This window comes from Sciurus carolinensis, chromosome 11, assembly GCF_902686445.1.
Source record: "Sciurus carolinensis chromosome 11, mSciCar1.2, whole genome shotgun sequence".
NCBI classification, from domain to species: Eukaryota; Metazoa; Chordata; class Mammalia; order Rodentia; family Sciuridae; genus Sciurus; species Sciurus carolinensis.
This window is the reverse complement of record NC_062223.1, coordinates 125,265,074-125,283,577: the sequence shown is the minus strand read 5'-3', so window position 1 is coordinate 125,283,577 and position 18,504 is coordinate 125,265,074. Positions and strand designations below refer to the sequence as shown.

Sequence of the window (18,504 nt, the reverse complement as noted above, 5' to 3'; positions counted from 1 at the left end):
TCAGCCAAAAATCAGATTTTGTTTCAATCTAAAATAGGGCATCTAGGGAAAATGTGATTAATGTCCCATAAAATGGTAAAAGACTGAAATTGTTTTCCCTAATATCAGGAATAAGACAAGGATGACCACTCTCACTACTTATTCCAACACTGTACTATAGGTTCTAGCCAGGACAAGAAATGAGGAAAAGAGATAGAATCATCTAGATTGGAAATAAATAAAACTATCTGTTTGCTGTTGACAGTGTCTTATACATAGAAAATCCTAAGGAACACACACACACACACAAGCTACTAGAGCTAATAAATGAATTCATCAATTTTGCAGGATATAAGATCAATATAGAAACATTAATTGTGTTTATATACATGTAAAAACAATGACCTGAGAATGAAATTTTTAGAAAAATGCTTTTTCAGTTCTAATCAAGAAGAGTAAAGTTGGAGGCACTATAATACCCAACCTCAAATGATACAAGAGCTATAGTAGCCAGAACAGCTTGGTATTAGCATGTAATAGACATGTAGACCAATGGGCTAGAACAGAAGACACAAGAGACAAGCCTATGCAGCTACAGTTTTCTGATTCCCAATAAAGGCGTCAAAAACTTATGTTTGAGAAAAGACAGTCTTGTTTGCAAATGTTGCTGGGAAAACTTGAAGACCATATGTAAAAGATTGAAAGGAGATACCTGTCTCTTACCCTGCACAAAACTCAACTCAAGAAGGAGGAAAAAAAAAAAAAAAAAGACCAAGGAATAAGACCAGAATCTTTGTAACTATGTTCTCACAGGGGAAACATCCCAACATACAGATGTAGGCAGTGACTTCCCAAATATGGTCCCTATCATTCAGGAAATACTAAGACTAAAGAAATGGGATGGCATCAAACTAAAAAGTTCTGCACAGCAAAGGAAACGACAGCCTGAAGAGAGAACCTCCAGAATGGAAGAAGACTTTGCTAACTACTCTTCTGACAGAGGACCAATATCTAGAATACATAAGAATTCAAAAAATTCAACAACCAAAAAAAAATAAATAAAAATAACCCATTCAATAAATGGGCAAATTAACTAAACAAATACTTCTCAAATGAAGAAACACAATTGACCAATGATTATATGCAAATATAATCAAAAGTTCTAGACATCATGGAAATGCAAATCAAAGCCACACCGAGATTTCATCTCACTCCTCTTAAAATAACAATCATTAAGAAGACAAATAACAATAAATACTGGTGAGGATATGGAGGGAAAAGGAACTCTTATACACTTATGGTAGGAATATATATTCATTATAGTCATTATGGAGATCAATATGGAGATTCCTCAAAAGACTAGGAATGAAATCACCATATGATCCAATATTTATCCCAAAGAATTCAAGTCAGCATAGTATAGTAAGCAATACATGCATAGTCATGTTTATAGCACACAGTTCACCATAATCAAGTCATGGAACCAACCTAAATGTCCCAAAAGATGAATGGATAAAGAAAATGTGATGTTTATACATAGTGGAGTTTTATTCAGCCATGAACAAAGAACAAATCATGTCATTTGCAAGAAAATGATGGAACTGGAGAGCATCATGCTAAGCAAAATAAGCCAAACTCAGAGAGTCGAGGGTCATATGTTTTCTCTCATATGTGGAATCTAAAGAGGAAAAAAAAATGATCTCATGAAAATGGAAAGGAGACTAGTAGGGCAGGGAATGAGGATCAAGTGCAGAGAGAAGGGAAGGGCAACGGGGAGGTTCTGGAAATTGAAAATGATTGAATTATGTTCTATGCATGTGTCAGTATATCACAATGAAACCCACTCTTCTGTAAATTATATGCATCAATTAAAAATGCTTTTTACAAGACAATCAAAAGAATAAAATAGGAATAAATTTTTAAAAATAAATGCAAGAATAGTTCTATATACTGAAAACTACAGAATATCACTGGAAGAAAATAGGAAAGACTAAATAAAAGATACTCTGTGTTCATGGGTTGGAAAACTTAATTTTGCTAATGTTGTGAGAAATAGAAAGTTAGGTAGTCCATTTTCAGAATATAGCCTTAATTGGATCCAGTTGTAGCCATTTTAATTATAGCCCTTCCTTTTGCCTGCCCCAATTTTAAAATTAGCTAATTGTGAAAGTTCCCAACCACCTTCTCCAGCTGATCACTAAACTTTAACAAATATTGAAATACAAGTGAGGGTTAGAATATCAGTTTGAAATAGCTGGATCCCTGGACCTAAAAATATTTTGCACTTAGTTGCAAGCTCTATTGTACAGGTGTCTACTGAGTGCTGATGAGAAAGATCAGGGAAAGGACAGGAGACCAAATCCAACCCTACCCCCACTCCCACCCTACAGTGGTTTTGTGCAGGCTTGCAAGACCTGATCCACAGCTGCTGGGAGAAAGGCACACACCCACTCATTTCCCCTCTAGGGGAGGGGAAGAAAACCCTGTTGACCCCAGGGCACAGGCAAAGTCCTATTTTAATTTGGGTAAGGATAGGAAGACAAAACAATACTCTTGGTTCTATGGGATGGGCAAAAACTATCACCAAAACTAACCTCAGATACAAGACAGAGAACCACTGAGAGGGGTAGGAATACTGAAGAAGTCCTGCACCTGAGACCCAGGCACAGAGATGGCCTTGGAACTCCCATGTCCACCAGGAGCCTAGCATCAAAGAGCAGACAACAATAGTACACTGTGGAAAGAGGAGCAGAAAGCATGGAGAGAGAACTCCATGGTGCCAGAATGCAGGAATGGTTAAACCTGAATGAGGAGCATTCTCTCCAGCACCCCTGAGCATCCTAGGTTTAAGAGGACAGCAGCACAACACCAGAGGAATTTGCAGGCTGTGCTTCAGTGCAAGCAATGCTTGTAACATGAAATCCCAAACAGCTTGGCACAAGAAGAGGCCCACCTACTTCCAAGCATCAACGCTCTGTTTCCTATTCTCTCTTCTACACACAATGCCAAGCAGTTGATAAGATTTCAAGACAAAAACATCAAAAGAACCTCCCATTTTCAAGAAATAAACTAATCATCAGAACTAGACTAGGCACTGAACCAAATGTTAGAGTCATGCACTGCATAACAATGTTTTGCTCAATGATAGACTGCATGAAGGATACAGGCCTATGATATTATAAGGGAGATGGAAATTTTCTATTGCCTAGTGACATCATAAACCCCATAACATCAGAACTCAATGCATTACTGATGTGTTTGTGGTGATGCTGGTGTAGACAAACCTATTGCACTGCCAGTCACATAAAAATATAGTATATACAATTAGGTACAGCACCTAGTATTTGATAATAAACAAGTATGTTATTGGTTTATGTACTTACTATACTATACTTTTTATTCAAATGCAAAAAAGAACATAGACCCACCCGCTGAGCAAAAATTAACTCAGAATAGATCAGTAGCCTATATGCAAAACTTCAAAAGTATAAAATTTAATTAAAAATAAAAGAAGATGTACCTTCTTTACACTTATTTTATTTGTTTATTCTTTTTTATGTGGTGCTGAGGATTGAACCCTGTGCCTCACACATGCCAAGCAAGTGCTCTACCACTTGAGCCACATCCCCAGTCCCTATACCTTCTTTAAAACCTTAAGTTCAGCAAATAATTCTTATACTGGACACACAAAGTTAGGTCATTGTCTTAGTCCATTTGGGTTGCAGTAACAACAAAATACCTTAAGGCCAGGCACTGTGGCACACACCTGTAATCCCAGAAACTCAGGAGGCTGAAACAGGAGGATCACAAGTTTGAGGCCAGCCTTGGCAACTTGGCAAGGCCCTAAGCAACTGAGTGAGATCCTGTCTGAAAATAAAGAATTAAAAGGGGGTAGTGGCGCTGGGGATGTAGCTCCGTTGTTAAGTACCCCTAGGTGTAATCCCCAGTACCAAAAATCTAAATAAATAAAACCTTAGACCAGGTGGCTTACAAATAACAGATATTTATTTCTCACAATTCTGAAGGTTGGGAAGTAGATGATGAAGGCCCCAGAAGATTTGGTGTCTGTGGGAGGTTCACTCCCTTGCGTCCTCACACAGAAGGAATCAGAGGGCTCTCTAGCGGTCTCTTTGACGAGGGCATGAATCCCATTGTGAGGGCTCCACCCTCACGACCCAGTTACCTCCCAAAGTCCCCACCTCCAGATACCATCATGTTAAAGGTTAAATGACCACATGAATTTCAGGGGAAAAATAATATTCATATTCCAGAAGTCATGAAAGAAATTGATCATTTGACCTTTTAAAAATTATAATCTGCAGTTATTGGAAAGTCCTTGTTAAGAAACTGAAAAGAGGGCTGGGGAGATAGCTCAGTTGGTAGAGTGCTTGCCTCGCAAGCACAAGGCCCTGGGTTCAATCCCCAGCACCGTGGAAAAAAAAAAAAAAAAAGGAAAAAAAAAGAAACTGAAAAAATAAGACACAGATGAGGATAATATTCATAATTTTATTCATTTTTAAAAATCTTTTTAACTGGTGCATAATAATTATACAGAATAGCAAATTTCATGATGCCATCCTCATACTCACACATGCACATAAGATAATTTGATCAGTTTTAATTCCTGGTTACTTCCCCTGCCCCTCCCTTCTTCCTCCTTCACCCTGGTTCCCTCCCTCTATCTTACTTGTCTCCCTTCTGTTTTTGTGAGGTTCCTTTTTTGCCCTTTCTTCTGGAGAGAGCTAGAGGGCTTTCATGTATAAGAGAAAACACGACTCTTGCCTCTCTGAATCTGGCTTATTTCACTTTGCATGAACTAAGTGAACTCCAGTTCCATCCATTTTCCTGCAAATAACACAATTTCATTCTTCTTTATAAAACTCCATTGTCTATATATAACATTTTATTTATCCATTTATCTTTACCCATTTTATCTTTATCTTTATTGTTTATCCACTTCTTTATTATGAATTTTGCTGCTATAAACATGGGTATACGTGTATTTCTATAGTATGCTGACATGAATTCTTCTGGATAAATACCAAGGAGTGGTGCCTTAGCTTCATAAAGAAGAATGAAATGATGGCATTTGCCAGTAAATGGATGGAAATGGAGAATGTCATGCTAAGTGAAGTAATCCAGACTCTGAAAAATCAAGAGTGGAATGTTTTCTCTCATATGCAGAAGATAGAGCAAAATAAGAGGAAAAAGTGGGGGTGGGGGTACCAGATATCATAAAGATACAGGGAAGATCAGTGGAGTAGAAGGGGTAGATTGAGAAGGAAGGAAAGAGGGACAGGAAAGGGGAGGAAATGTAGGATGAAGTTAACAAAAGAACAACACAAATCTTTGACAAATAACTTGTACCCAGAATATATAAAGATTTTTCATAACTCAATAAATCTGATTTAAAATGCAGTATAAGATTTTAACAGACGCTTAACCAAAGAGGAAATTTCTGGTGACAAACACATGAAAATGTGTTGTATATCATTATACATTAGTAAAATGCAAATTAAAACCATTGAGAAATCGCTGAACACCTATGAGAATGACTAAAATAAAAGAACAAATAAATAAGTAACTGACAAAGCCAAGTGCTGGCACAGGTCTGGAGCAACTCTTACATATTGCCCATGAGAATACAACATAACAGCCACTTTGGTGAGTTTGGCAGTTATTTACAAAGTAAATCAACATGTACCCAAGATACTTCTAGATAATTTTCTAAAGGACTGTCCACAGAAAGAATTACAGATGCTCCTTTATTTTTAATTTTTATTTATTTATTTATTTTAGCGCCAGAGATTAAACCCACAGCCTTTGCAAATGCTTGGCAAGTTCTCTAATACTGAGCTACACCCCAACCCCACTCCTTAACTTTTGATGATGTTATATCCTGATCAACCAATCATAAGTTGAAAATATAACTCAAAATTGCAGTTCATACACCTAACCTACCAAACATCATACCTTAGACAAGCTTAAAAACCCTTAACCTAAAGTTGGGCAAAATCATATAACACAAAGCTCATTTTACATATGGTAATCATGAGGTAGCAAGGCTGACTTGTAGCTGCTAGTCACTGCCTCTGCCCAGCACCCTAAAAAAAGTATCATACTATATATTGTAGCCAGAGAAAATATCAAAATTCAAATATTTGAAATACAGTTTTGACTGAATGTGAGTCACTTTTGGGCCATGGTAAAGTCAAAATATCAAGCTAAGCTATCATAAATTGGGGACCATGTGGTATAGAAAAAGGTTTATAGAAGTTTTTTTTTATAATCACACAAAACTCAAAACAATTCAAATGACCATGAAACAAAAAAAATGAGTAAATTGTGCTCTAGTCATACAGCAGAATACTCCTCAGCAATAAAAAAGAATGAACAATACTAGCAATGACACATATGAATCTAAATAGCATTAGCCTAAATGAAGTAAGGAAAACACAAATGAATACAACAACCTAGGAAAGGCAGTGACTGCGAGGGTCTGAGAGTGTGGTGAGGGAACAAAAAGTGGTTATGCACATATGTCATGGGAGTTAGGAGGTGATATATGTTTGCCAAATCTCAGGAAGCTGTACAACTACAAAGTATAAATTTTCCTATGTGTAAATGATAACATAATATCATTATTATATTAATGACATAATAATATTTTCAAAAAATTAAAAATAATCATACAGAATTGTTTAAATAGATTTTTGTAGGAAATACAATGCATTATAAAGCAACCATTAAAAATAGTAATATAGATATAAAGATATCTAGCATTTATATTAAAAGCAGGTTTTATATATATATGTGCAAAAATATTAATATCTAAATACATATGAGCTTTTTTGAGGGGGAAAGGTGCTGGGGATTAAACCCAGAGGCACTTTACCACTGAGCTACACCCCCAGCTCTTTTTAAATTTATTCTGAGACAGGGTTTCACTAAGATGCCAAGGCTAGCCTCAAACTTGTGATCCTCCTGCCTCAGCCTCCGAGTCACTAGGGTTACAGGCATGTCTGCAATTGTCATGGGGCACAACTTAAGAACAGACTTATCACCACTGAGAAGTCCAATTTAAAAGTCTTTATTAAGCTGGCAGGTTGTCTAACACAATGCGCCCAAAAATGGCTATTGGGAGACAGCCTCAACCATAGGGTTGTAGGGGTTCTTATACCAAAAATCACATCAATCATAAGTGTCTGTTGCTATGATTCGAAATTACAAACTAACATCATGAGATTATCAACAGAGGGGGAAGTGGGTCAAAATGACCCTTATCTAGGTACAAACTAAAGAATGATTACTAACATCCACACAATTATTGTCCACATGGTACATTGTTTAGGAGCAATAGGAATCAAAAGAGAGCAATTTTTCTTTACATAGGAATTGTCATTCTGTATTGTTAAACATGTCACACTAAGTAACTGAGGATGGGTACAGAGGCGGGGTGCTCTCATGGGAGAAGCTTATTTCCTACATAACATGGAGTCTCAGAGCAAAATGGAGTCTGTTTAGTCATTTCCCTTATAGTCTGGCCTATAACATTCTCATGGAGCCAGATCTGTCAGCCCATCACATTCCCCACTGGTTTTTTGTACATAATCAATCTTTGATTTATTAGTAGTGTATAGGTGATTGTAGTGAGTGTGCAACACCATTAGCTTAACAGACTGAATTCTATCTCTAACATATTTAGTTAAACAGATTATCTTGCATGGTCCGATTAAAGGCCCTAACATAATTAGGACGAGAGGTCCCATCATTGCAGTTATTAAAGTAGTTAACCAGGAGAACCAAGAGAACAAATTTTGATACCAATTTCCCTCAGGTCTTTGGTTTTCCTCCAGCTCCTTGTGTCTTTTTCTAACTAAAGATAAACTATCACAATGACACCTGAGTGGTTAGTATAGAAACAACAGGTTTCCCCCAAGGCCATACATAATCCTGCTTGTTTTAAAAACAGCAAATTTAACCTTCTTTTGTTTTATAAAACAAAAGGGAATGAAGAGAATTTTTAAGTGGCTTACAGAGTTTTTAAAATTTACTTAAGTTTAGATCTATTTATCTATTTAAGGTTTTGAAATTTTGGTTTCCTGTAATGAGGAACTGGCTATGTTTATTCCCACTAGGAGGGGAACTAAGACAGGGGCCACTCATTTAGGTCAATGCATGAGTCCCATATGTTCCCTTTCTCCCTCCCCATCTTAATAGTACACCTGGGGAAATATGTGAACAGTAACACAGAATTCATCCCATTTGGTAATCTTGAAAAGTCGAGGGCCAAGCATGGAGTTATTCCTGACATAGTCCAAGCAAGAGAAAAAACATGATTAACATTTTTTCAGTCTTATCTTTAGTCAGTGGTTGGGGTCTCTGAGGGCTGTCCATTTTTCTGTCTTAACTCAGACGTGATGAGTCCATTTTGTGAGTAAGGTCCCCTCCATTTTAGCCGGGTGTTAGTCCTTTTTGGAATCATTTGACATAGACATAATCTTCTGACTGGAATGGGTGTTGGAAATCAGTGGTCTCTTGGGGCTGGTTCTCTCATAAGTTGAAACTGTTGGAGAGACTTGACAGGTTGGAACAAGTCTTTTCTGATAAGGGTGGAGGAAGGGCTCTGGAAGCATTCACATTTTAATCTCTTAGAGGTCATTTGCCTCCAACTTTCTGGACTAAAACTGGCCCTTATTTTTGTGATTTAACCCAGTTTATCTATCTATATTGACCATCTTTTATTATTTATTTATATATTTTTTACTATTACCCCTCTAATTTTAGGGACATTTTACTGCTGTAAGGAGAAAAGGATGATGACCACTCTTGCTGCTTCGAACTGAGAGGGGGCGATGTGGGGTAGGGCAAGCAGTAAAAAGTTCCTTTTTAGAAATGGGGTCTTTCTAGGGGTAAAAGTCTTGTTCTATGAAAGAAACAAAAACCATGAGTACAAAATAAATAGCAACTAAAACGTGTCAATATCATGAAGATGATAGAAATCAATCATTTTTTACCAGGAGGTGGAAGAGCTGAGACTTTTTATTTACATAAAAAGGCCTAACGAAGTCTAACAAGGCTGGAGAGGATAAGGCCTTCATTGTAAATCTTTAACACATCAGAGTTATCAGGAATGTAAACACAACATTTAATTAAGTTACCTAATGTCATCTGATTTTTGTAAAATAGCTTTTTATTGGCATAATCTCTTTGTTTAGTAGTGATCCCTTTACTTTTATTACTTAGGGCTAGAGAATCATACTAGCAAACATTGATTAAGTCTACCTGTATTGGAGGTTAGAAAGATCTGTAGGCCTTAAACTGACTAAAAACTTATAACTCTGTCATGTTCTCTTGATAATTCTCAGGCATTTTTGTCTAAGAATCTTTTTTGTCACCTTCAGTTTTACTTATTTTGGGGAGGATTAACACAAGTGTACATCTCAAGTTACATTAAAATAGCTATTGTCAAGTTTTTTAAATGTCCAGGAATGACTGTGTTTTAGTTTTAACTGTTTTTGCTAGGCGTTTAAGGTCAAGCTGGTCAAATTGACCTCATTTCCATCTGTTGTTAAGAGTCAGCTGAGTTCCCATAGGGGTTATTTATGGGGAACTTGAGAGTAGCTTCTTAGCTCCTTTAGTGCCATTCGATAGGTAGGGTCTCCTTGATGAGGTGGCTTCCTTTGGAAGCATTAGGGATGTCTCCCTTTTCCAATGACCCCCCTCTGCAGCAGGTGCACTGATTGGCTTCTCATCCTCTAGTGGTCTCATCAATCTCCCTGATTGGGAGGTTGTGTGGCCCAGAGTTGCAAAGTTCCTTAGAGAAGTTCTCTTGTTCCCTGAATTTAGGCTGACTCTGAGGGCAAGAGCCAAATATTGATTTTCTTGGCCCCTTTATTTTAATCTCAATCTTTAAGTCTTGATCTTAAACATCTAGCAAGTCAATCTCACCAGTCACACAATAAGAGTACTGGTCTTTAACTTTAATGTCTATGACTTTATAGTCATTTACCCACTTTTATTTAATTGGGGTCTATATTATCTGTCCTATAGGTGATGGCTTATTATCTTAAATTAATACAGATTGTTCTTGAAGCAGTACCTCAGCAATACATTAATTAGGCAACAGTTATAGAGTTTACAAGGAAAATACAAAATGGAATTAACAACAGTAAAAACATATTTAGTTGTGTAATAGCTATCTTAAATTTTGGCTGAGCTATATATTATATCCCCTGTTTAAGATCACAATAATTTTACAACAAAAATCCAATCTTTCAAATATAACTTTAAATAAACTGAAGTCTGGCTTATTTTGGAGCCACTGTAACATGTAGTAAGGTGGGAGGCAGAGCCTTATCTCAGGTAAGGCAGGGCTCTTCCTATATCTTAGGTAAAGTGGTCTAGTTCTGAAGTTGATCTTTATCTTTTTTTAAATATCATTTTATAAAGTTTACATATATTGTTTCCTAAGTCTATGTGAATGTTAGTTAACACAGTATGATATTACATCTAAAACATGAACCAAGGAAAGTTGAGAGAGCTTTTAATTTTCCTTTTGTGTAGTAAAGTGGCAAAATGTTTTCCTACTTCATGATATCAAGCTTTAAACAGATCAGACTCTCATTATCTTTTAGAAATACATTTACATTTTTATCCCAGTGTAGAAGGCAACATAAGGTTCAGGTTCAGTTACAGATCACTAAATGATAAAAATAAATCCCCAATAAAATTTCTTATTCTGATAAGTTTAAAATTACCATTACAACTTTAGGTTGGAGAACACCAGCTTGATAAAATGTTCTTTTAAACCTTTTAAAGACTTGTATACCTGGAAGATATGAATGCATTTAATATATAAAGAAGAGTAATAGAATCATAAGTACATTGATTTTTTATATTAATCATGTTTAACTTTTAAGGAAAATTTAGACTTTGTAATATAGTACAATACTCTAAAATAACAGTTGCTGTTTAACCAGAGTTGTACAAACCCCCAATTTTTAAGATTAGTTGCTCTAGAATAAAACTTAACAGATACAATGTTAAGAGTAAATTAATGTTTTAAGAATTATTGATCATTTTAGCCTATAGACCGAAATTTGGTTTATATCAGTACATTAATTTTTGACCTTAGGAAAAAACCTTGAATAGTTTTAACTATTGTGTTACTTATATATACACATAAACCTTTTAAACTTTATCTTTTTTTTTTTTTTTTTTTGGGTGCTGGGGATCGAACCCAGGGCCTTGTGCTTACAAGGTAAGCACTCTACCGACTGAGCTATCTCCCCAGCCCCTAAAATTTATCCTTAATTTACACTTTTTTAATCTCTTAATTAGACCCTCTTGCTGTTTACTTAGCTGTAGTACAGCTTTGTTTTATCACATAAAGACATTTTTACCTAGAAACATTTTTACTAAATATATTTTTATATCTAAAACCTTATAATGTTTTAATTTTTTAATCTGTTGATTCTCTCTTTTAAAATTTACATTCTGAAACAACCCTTATAAATTTCTGAATTTAGATAAATTACTCCATTGTAATCAGATGAAATACTTTGTTACTTGTAGAACTCTATTTAAATATAGTTGAAACTTTTGGACCTTTTATATAGAATAATACCTGTTAAGACTTTTAGTAACCATGTTTTCAGTGATAACACAAAGTAAATTTAAATCCTCTTTTTATTTACCAATTTATAAGAACACCAAAGATGTTTTAAGTATGTTACCCTGTGGAATTTAAGGAGTCAAGAGTACTTGATGTTATATTTAACAGTTAGCATTTTGACTCTCTAAACCAATCAGATGTCTCTAACAAACACATCCATGATCGATCCCATATATGTTAAATCTAATTTATTTATTTTTTAAAAAACCAAGATATCAGGGAAGTGTATTGGGCCGTACCATTCATTTCTTCCCTTTTGAAGAAAAATCTAGAAACAATGGATATTAAACATTTTTATAAAATTAACATTTTCTTATTTTTGACCACCTAGAAACAAAACTGTGTTAGTAAGTTGAAAGCCATATTTTTGTTTACCCAATTAAAAACCTTTTAAATCATGCGAATCAAAGGCTTTGCATCCATTTTTTGAAATTTTAATTTATAAGCTCACATGTCAATTTTGGTACCAAATATATGTAGACATGACAATACACTGGTGTACATATACATAAAATAAACAGATGGACAAAGACCTTATAGCTCTTTTTTTTCATGAAAGTGAGATTTTTTAAAATTTATTTTTATTGTAAACAAATGGGATACAACTTATTTTTCTGTTTGTACATGAAGTAGAGGCATACCATTTGTGTAATCATACATTTACCTAGGGTAATAGTTTTTGATTCATTCTGTCATTTTTTTCCTTCCCCCCACCACTCCCATCCCTCTTTTCTATCTATACAGTCCCTCCTTCCTCCATTCTTGCCCCCTCCCACCTCCCATTATGTGTCATCATCCGCTTATCAGTGAGATCATTCATCCTTTGTTTTCTTTGTTTTTTTGAGATTGCTTATCTCACTTAGCATGATATTCTCCAATTTCACCCATTTGCCTGCAAATGCTATAATTTTATTATTCTTTATGGCTGAGTAATATTCCATTGTATGTATGTATATATATATATATATATATATCACTGTTTCTTTATCCATTCATCAACTGACAGGACTCCCATAGCACAAGAAATAAAAGCAAGAATCAATAACTGGGATAGATTCAAACTAAATAGCTTTCTCTCAGCAAATGAAACTATCAGCAATGTGAAGAGAGAGCCTACAGAGTGGGAGAAAATCTTTGCCACTCATACTTCAGATAGAGCACTAATTTCCAGAATCTATAAAGAACTCAAAAAACTCTACACCAAAAACACAAATAACCCAATCAACAAATGGGCTAAGGGAATGAACAGACACTTCACAGAAGAAGATGTACAAGCAATCAACAGATATATGAAAAAATGTTCAACATCTCTAGTAATAAGAGAAATGCAAATCAAAACTACCCTAAGATTCCATCTCACCCCAATTAGAATGGCGATTATCAAGAATATAGCTCATTTTTTAAAACCCATTAGATTGAGAGTCAACCCTTGTAAACTGGCCTCTGAATGAAACAGAGCATTAAGAAAACTTTATAGTTGGATAAAATAGGTCTGATCAAAAATTAACTTAGGCACACCAGATTGAGATTATGAACTCAAAAAAATAGAAGTTTTAAGGTCTTTTTGGCCTCCATCCTGCTGTGGTCCCTCTCACCAGAGATGAAAAAGAATTAAGAGAATATAGACAAAGATTATGCCCTATCCCTCCCTGAAGGAGTTTCTTAAAGAGACAACAAGGGAGCTGCTTCCACTGCTCTCCTTGGGAGAGCCCCCTCAGGTTGGGGTCTTGTTCTAAAATGGTTTTTCTGGTCTATAGCAGCCATCAAAATTTTAGCCTGGCATTTTGGTGGACCAAGTCCAATAGTTGGAAGTTCCTATTGGCAGCAGTTTTCATTTTAATGTAAGCTTTAGTGAACATGGCTTAAAACCTTTTATAAGGAGCAAATTAAATGTGTGACAACTTGTGTGATGTGTATTCTGCAAAACATAACTTGTAAAAACAACTCGAGTGGTGCGATGATGTAATGATATAATGATGTAATGTTACTATATGTGACTGACGCCTGCCAAGACTGGCAGAGTTTGATAAGAAAGGATTTATAAAGACTGACGAGCGAATCTTGCTCAGTCTCCAGTTGACACCGATGATGCCAGTACTACACCACGCCTGGAGGAGACTCACTGACCTGCTCGCGTTGGCCTGGAACATCCGTCATGATCCCATGGGGGTGACTGTGGAGCTGCCTCGTCCTTGTCTTCCATGACAGCGCTGCTGCCCCATGTGTATCCAGCGTCACCTGCACAGCCAGAGACATCTCTGCCCAGCGTGCTGACTGTCCTCCTTTGCTGCCCAACTGTCCTTGCTGATCGGGACTCCTGACGAAGGGAGTTCCCCAGCAAGATCTCCTGGGCTCTCCTCCTGACTGATCCCTGGGAGTCGCTGCTCTTCGACTTAAGACACGTCGCATAGGAGTGGACCTTAGGAAAGGGTCTAAACAAGGAGTGAGTCTTGCTTACTTGGGGCTTATGGTATTCTAATTTATTGATTAATGTGTGACGAGCTAAGATAATCATAATACTTGTGTGATTAGCATTAAATAAAGCCAATTTATTTGGACCAAATTCTTCTCATTGACTCCTCCTTGCCATTCATGACACCTTTTTAACCATTTTTTTTTTCCAAATTTGACTATAAAACATTTGATCAATATGTTCAGGCTGCCCAAAGACAATTTGGTGGTCCTCTGAGGGGGCCATCTGACCTCGAAAGTTGGTTATTCTCACAGAATTTAGAGAGAGAAAAGACATTGCAGTGGGTTCCATAGTCACTGGCTCTCTTCTGGAATTCCTGGAAATTAGTTAACATGCACTGCAGGGGAGTACATGACTGACGTGAGGGAGACTGGCCCATGCTTATGCTTAAGGGCAACAAAAAAGAGATAAAGATGAACAAACACAGAACAGATAAGACACCAAAGACACAGACAAGTGGCCACTCCTGATTCCTGACCTGAGGGCCTGAGCAATGTCTTGCCAGTCCCGTACTCGGGAAGTAATGCTGCATCCAGTCTTCCTCAGAGTCCCCAGATATGGATCCGCCAGAAACAGACTTACCGGTCCCCCAGGGTTGCAGAAACAGGTGACTCTCAGAGAATTTAGTTCAGTCCTGGGGTGGGCCTCCACAGACTGTGCAGCCTGGGGCTGAGGAACGTCTCTCAGAGGCCTTGCCCTAGGAGCAACACTGTGGCCTCTCCCCTCTGCAGGAGTTTCCAGGTCAGTGGTTGAGCGGTGGTTACCCACCAGGCAGTGAGGATCTCGCTGGGGCCTCCAAATGTTATGGGACGCAACTTAAGAACAGACCGATCACCACTGAGAAGTCCAAATTTAAGAGTCTTTATTAAGCCAGCCGGCTGACTGTCTCACACAATGCTCCAAAAAATGGCTATTGGGAGAACAGCCCCAACCACAGGGTTGTAGGGGTTCTTATACCAAAAATCACATCAATCATAAGTGTCTGTTGCTATGATTCGAAATTACAAACTAACATCATGAGATCATCAACAAAGGGGGAAGTGGGTCAAAATGACCCTTACCTAGGTACAAACTAAAGAATGGTTGCTAACATCCACACAATCACTGTTCACATGGTACACTGGTTAGGAGCAATAGGAATCAAAAGAGAGCAGTTTTTCTTTACATAGGAATTGTCATTCTGTATTGTTAAACATGTCACACTAAGTAACTGAGAATGGGTACAGAGGCGGGGTGCTCCCATGGGAAAAGCTTATTTCCTACATAACATGGAGTCTCAGAGCAAAATGGAGTCTGTTTAGTCATTTCCCTTAGAGTCTGGCCTATAACATTCTCATGGAGCCAGATCTGTCAGCCCATCACAGTATACCTGAAAAGATATACCTGAGAATGTAAACAAGATATGTCTCTGCATGATAGGATGGCATTATGTTCTTACCAGTCTTACATACATTTTCTAACTTGAGCATGCATTCTAATAATATAAAACTTAAAAATGCAAAACAATACCAACTTCAAAAACATGGGATTTATTAGGAAAAAAATGATACTGTAGAAACTTTCCAAAAGGCCAAGAAAAGGCAATGTGTGTGGTGTGCGCGCATGTGCACGCGTGTTTGTGTGTGTGTGTGTGTGTGTGTGTGTGTACATGCAAAATGTAAATGGAGGGCTAGGGCGTAGCTCACTGGTAGAGCAAGTGCTTAGTGTGCCCAAGGCTATAGATTTAATCCCAAGAAATAACCAAGCTGAAAATCCATTGAGGGCAGAGATCAGGTCTGACATTACTCACTGTTGTATAATCAGCGCATAGAGTGTTTAGTAATTAAAAACTATTTGTTGAAGGAAGAAAAAGATGGAGAAGGGGCTGGGAGAGCTTGCTATATGCCAACCAGTGATGGAGGGAGAGAGGAAAGGAAACTAGAATCTGAGGAAGGAGCACTGAGAGTATTCAGGAGTGAGCTATTGAAATGCCAACACCTGATACTGAGAACAAGCAAGTGTCAGGCTTGGGCAGTGCTGGAGAAAAACCGCCCAGAGTGTTTCAAGGCTACAGGAGTGCAGGGAAGGGCTGAGTTGGAGGGCCAATGCTTGTCCAAAGGAGAACAAGGTGAGAAAGGGCCAGGCCTCTAAAGCCTGTTACAGAACGATTTGTCACCGCAGCATGTAAAATCCACTTTTTTCTTTCGGTTGAAGAAGGACATGGGAACGCACAAGTCGCGACAGCCCTGGTACCCATACAGGAATTTGTCACCTGTAGAAAGACAAGAAGTAAACAAATATTTATAGAAATAAACAGTGACTCGGTGAATGAGAAGACATAGCGCATTGCCCTGGAGGGTCACGCTCCCAGGTGGGAAGGGAGACCAGGCACCCTGAGATGACTGAGGTAGCTCTTTAAGCCATCCTCCCCTCAATTTCTAACCCTGCCTTCATTTGGTTCTCAAAAGTGCTAGGAGTGGAGTTTTAAAGTCCAGTTGCTGTCATCCCTGAGTATGTTTTCCTAAAAGGTCCCTGAGAACCATCCAGAGGATTATCAACAAGCACTTTTTTTTCTCTTAATAGGTCAAAATAGGTCTTAATAGGTCTGGTCAAGAACCAATGACAGTCTAGTACCAGAACCAGAGAAACTTTTTCCTGCTTTGTAAGGGGGAAAATGTGCTCCCACACGCTCTGCTCCTGCTTCAGATCTCCTGAGAGGGCCTCCTCCCTCAAGATCAGTAAAAGATCGCCCCTAACCTCTCAGGTTCCACCTACCATCATAGACTTTCCTCAGGAAGCACTGCTGGCTGCCATGAGCCTGGCAGGAGCTTTCCCGGCTCTTGCAAACCCCGTCAGCACTGATTCGAGGACACTGGACACACGTCAGAGCTGAAAGACAAAAGCAGGGGAATGAGGCTGGTTCGGGCAGACTCACTGGTCAGAAGGCAGCTGAGTCTGTGGCCCTAGGGCTGACCAAGGAACAACAGCCATTCCCATACTGAAGGAAGGAACTGACTCCTAGGAACTGATGGTGCTTCTGGGAGGAAGACGAAGGGCCCTGATGCAGGATGCCTGAGCCCAGCACCCAGCTGGAACCACTCCTTCCCATCCTTTCATTGTCTTCTGCTTCATCAAAGAGTTGCCCCCTTCCAACTCAAATCTAGTGCTGTCCAACAGAAAGATAGAGAAAGTGGGAGTATTAAGGAGTAGACTTGAGGCAGGAGGGTATAGGAGCCTGAAGGAGAAGCAAGGAGGAAGAAGAAGAGAGAAGGAGTAAAGCCGGGCCCAAAATGGAGAAAGCAAAAGAGAGAAAGAAGGCCTAGGGTTATGAAGGCTGTGGCCATCACCTCTAAAGGTAAGGTAAGGGCCTGGTCCCTGTCCCCACCTCCCCAAGACCCAACAATCCTTGGCCACCAGTGTATCTACTCACCCAGCTCAACCCCCCCAGGGCTCACCTTGCAGGAATCCCCATAACGAGGAGAGACACAGCAGCAGCAGTAGCAGCGACAGGTATTTTCCCATAGTGGTGGGACCCGAGGACCAGGAGCGGCAGAAAGCAGGACAGAGCTGCTAGTGCCCCACCCCAGCAAGTCCGGTTTTTATAACCCCAGGCTGGGAAGGATAGCCAGTGGGAACCCGGGCCAGGACTGAGTTTCCCCAGAAGGCAGCATGAACAGAGAGCCAGGGGTGGGGGTTGGGGACCTGCGGGCAGAGGTGGAAGGGTGTAGCCAGGTCCCACCACCTCAGCTTACCTCCATTGGCCCTCCCCAGGTGCTCGCATGCTTCTTTCTGACAGATTTTTTTTTTTCTATCTTCCTCTCCCCGCTTTGTTTTTTTAATTAAAGCTTTATAGTTACACAAGATTCTCCACACACACTTTTCTCTCCCATGCTCCCTCTCCTCTCCCATTTTCCTTCCTCTGCTCTCCTAGACTTCCTTTTGCTTGTCTATTAATTTATATTTGATTGGTTCTTTATGTAATCTTATCCTTCCCACCCCCTTTTCCTTTATTTTACTCTAACTTCCACATACAAGAGCAAACATTTGACTTTGAGTTTCTGAATTTGACTAATTTCCCTTAGCATGATATTCTCCATTTTGATCCATTTACCAGCAAATGCCATAATAAGTGAGGAAATTATGGCTATGTGACCCAATCACACAAGCTATGAGATCAGGGGACTGATGAGCCTGTTGAGGTGCAGCATACTGTGTCATGATCTTCCATACAGAAGGAAACTACTTGCCTCAACATGGTGAGTCCAGATATTAAGGCTCCTGATTTCTTGGAAATGGATATGTGGCTAGACTATTACTCAGTAAAGCACTAAACCCAAAATATCAAACTTGGGGTTTATCTTCCAGGCAGTCTGCAATTCCAACCAGATAGAGTTTT

At 38.5% G+C, this 18,504-nt stretch overlaps 1 protein-coding gene across 1 annotated transcript; it reads right to left on the bottom strand.

The window, feature by feature from the left end:
• Positions 1–15,642: 15,642 nt before the first annotated feature.
• LOC124958062 (protein PIP-1-like) lies at positions 15,643–17,630 on the bottom strand. The gene is made up of 3 exons (XM_047515758.1): positions 17,564–17,630; positions 16,884–16,997; positions 15,643–16,380 (listed from the first exon to the last, which is right to left on the bottom strand). The coding sequence occupies exons 1-3, from the start codon at positions 17,628–17,630 to the stop codon at positions 16,256–16,258; spliced, it is 306 nt and encodes a 101-aa protein (XP_047371714.1). The 3' UTR covers positions 15,643–16,255.
• Positions 17,631–18,504: the final 874 nt, after the last annotated feature.

Excerpts from the sequence above, each read along its gene's own strand:
- LOC124958062 (XM_047515758.1), bottom strand. The coding sequence starts at position 17,630 with ATGGGAAAATACCTGTCGCTGCTACTGCTGCTGCTGTGTCTCTCCTCG. Across the intron at positions 16,998-17,563 it reads GTTATGGGGATTCCTGCAAG|CTCTGACGTGTGTCCAGTGT; the intron begins GTGAGCCCTGGG and ends TTTGTCTTTCAG. Across the intron at positions 16,381-16,883 it reads CCTGAGGAAAGTCTATGATG|GTGACAAATTCCTGTATGGG; the intron begins GTAGGTGGAACC and ends GTCTTTCTACAG.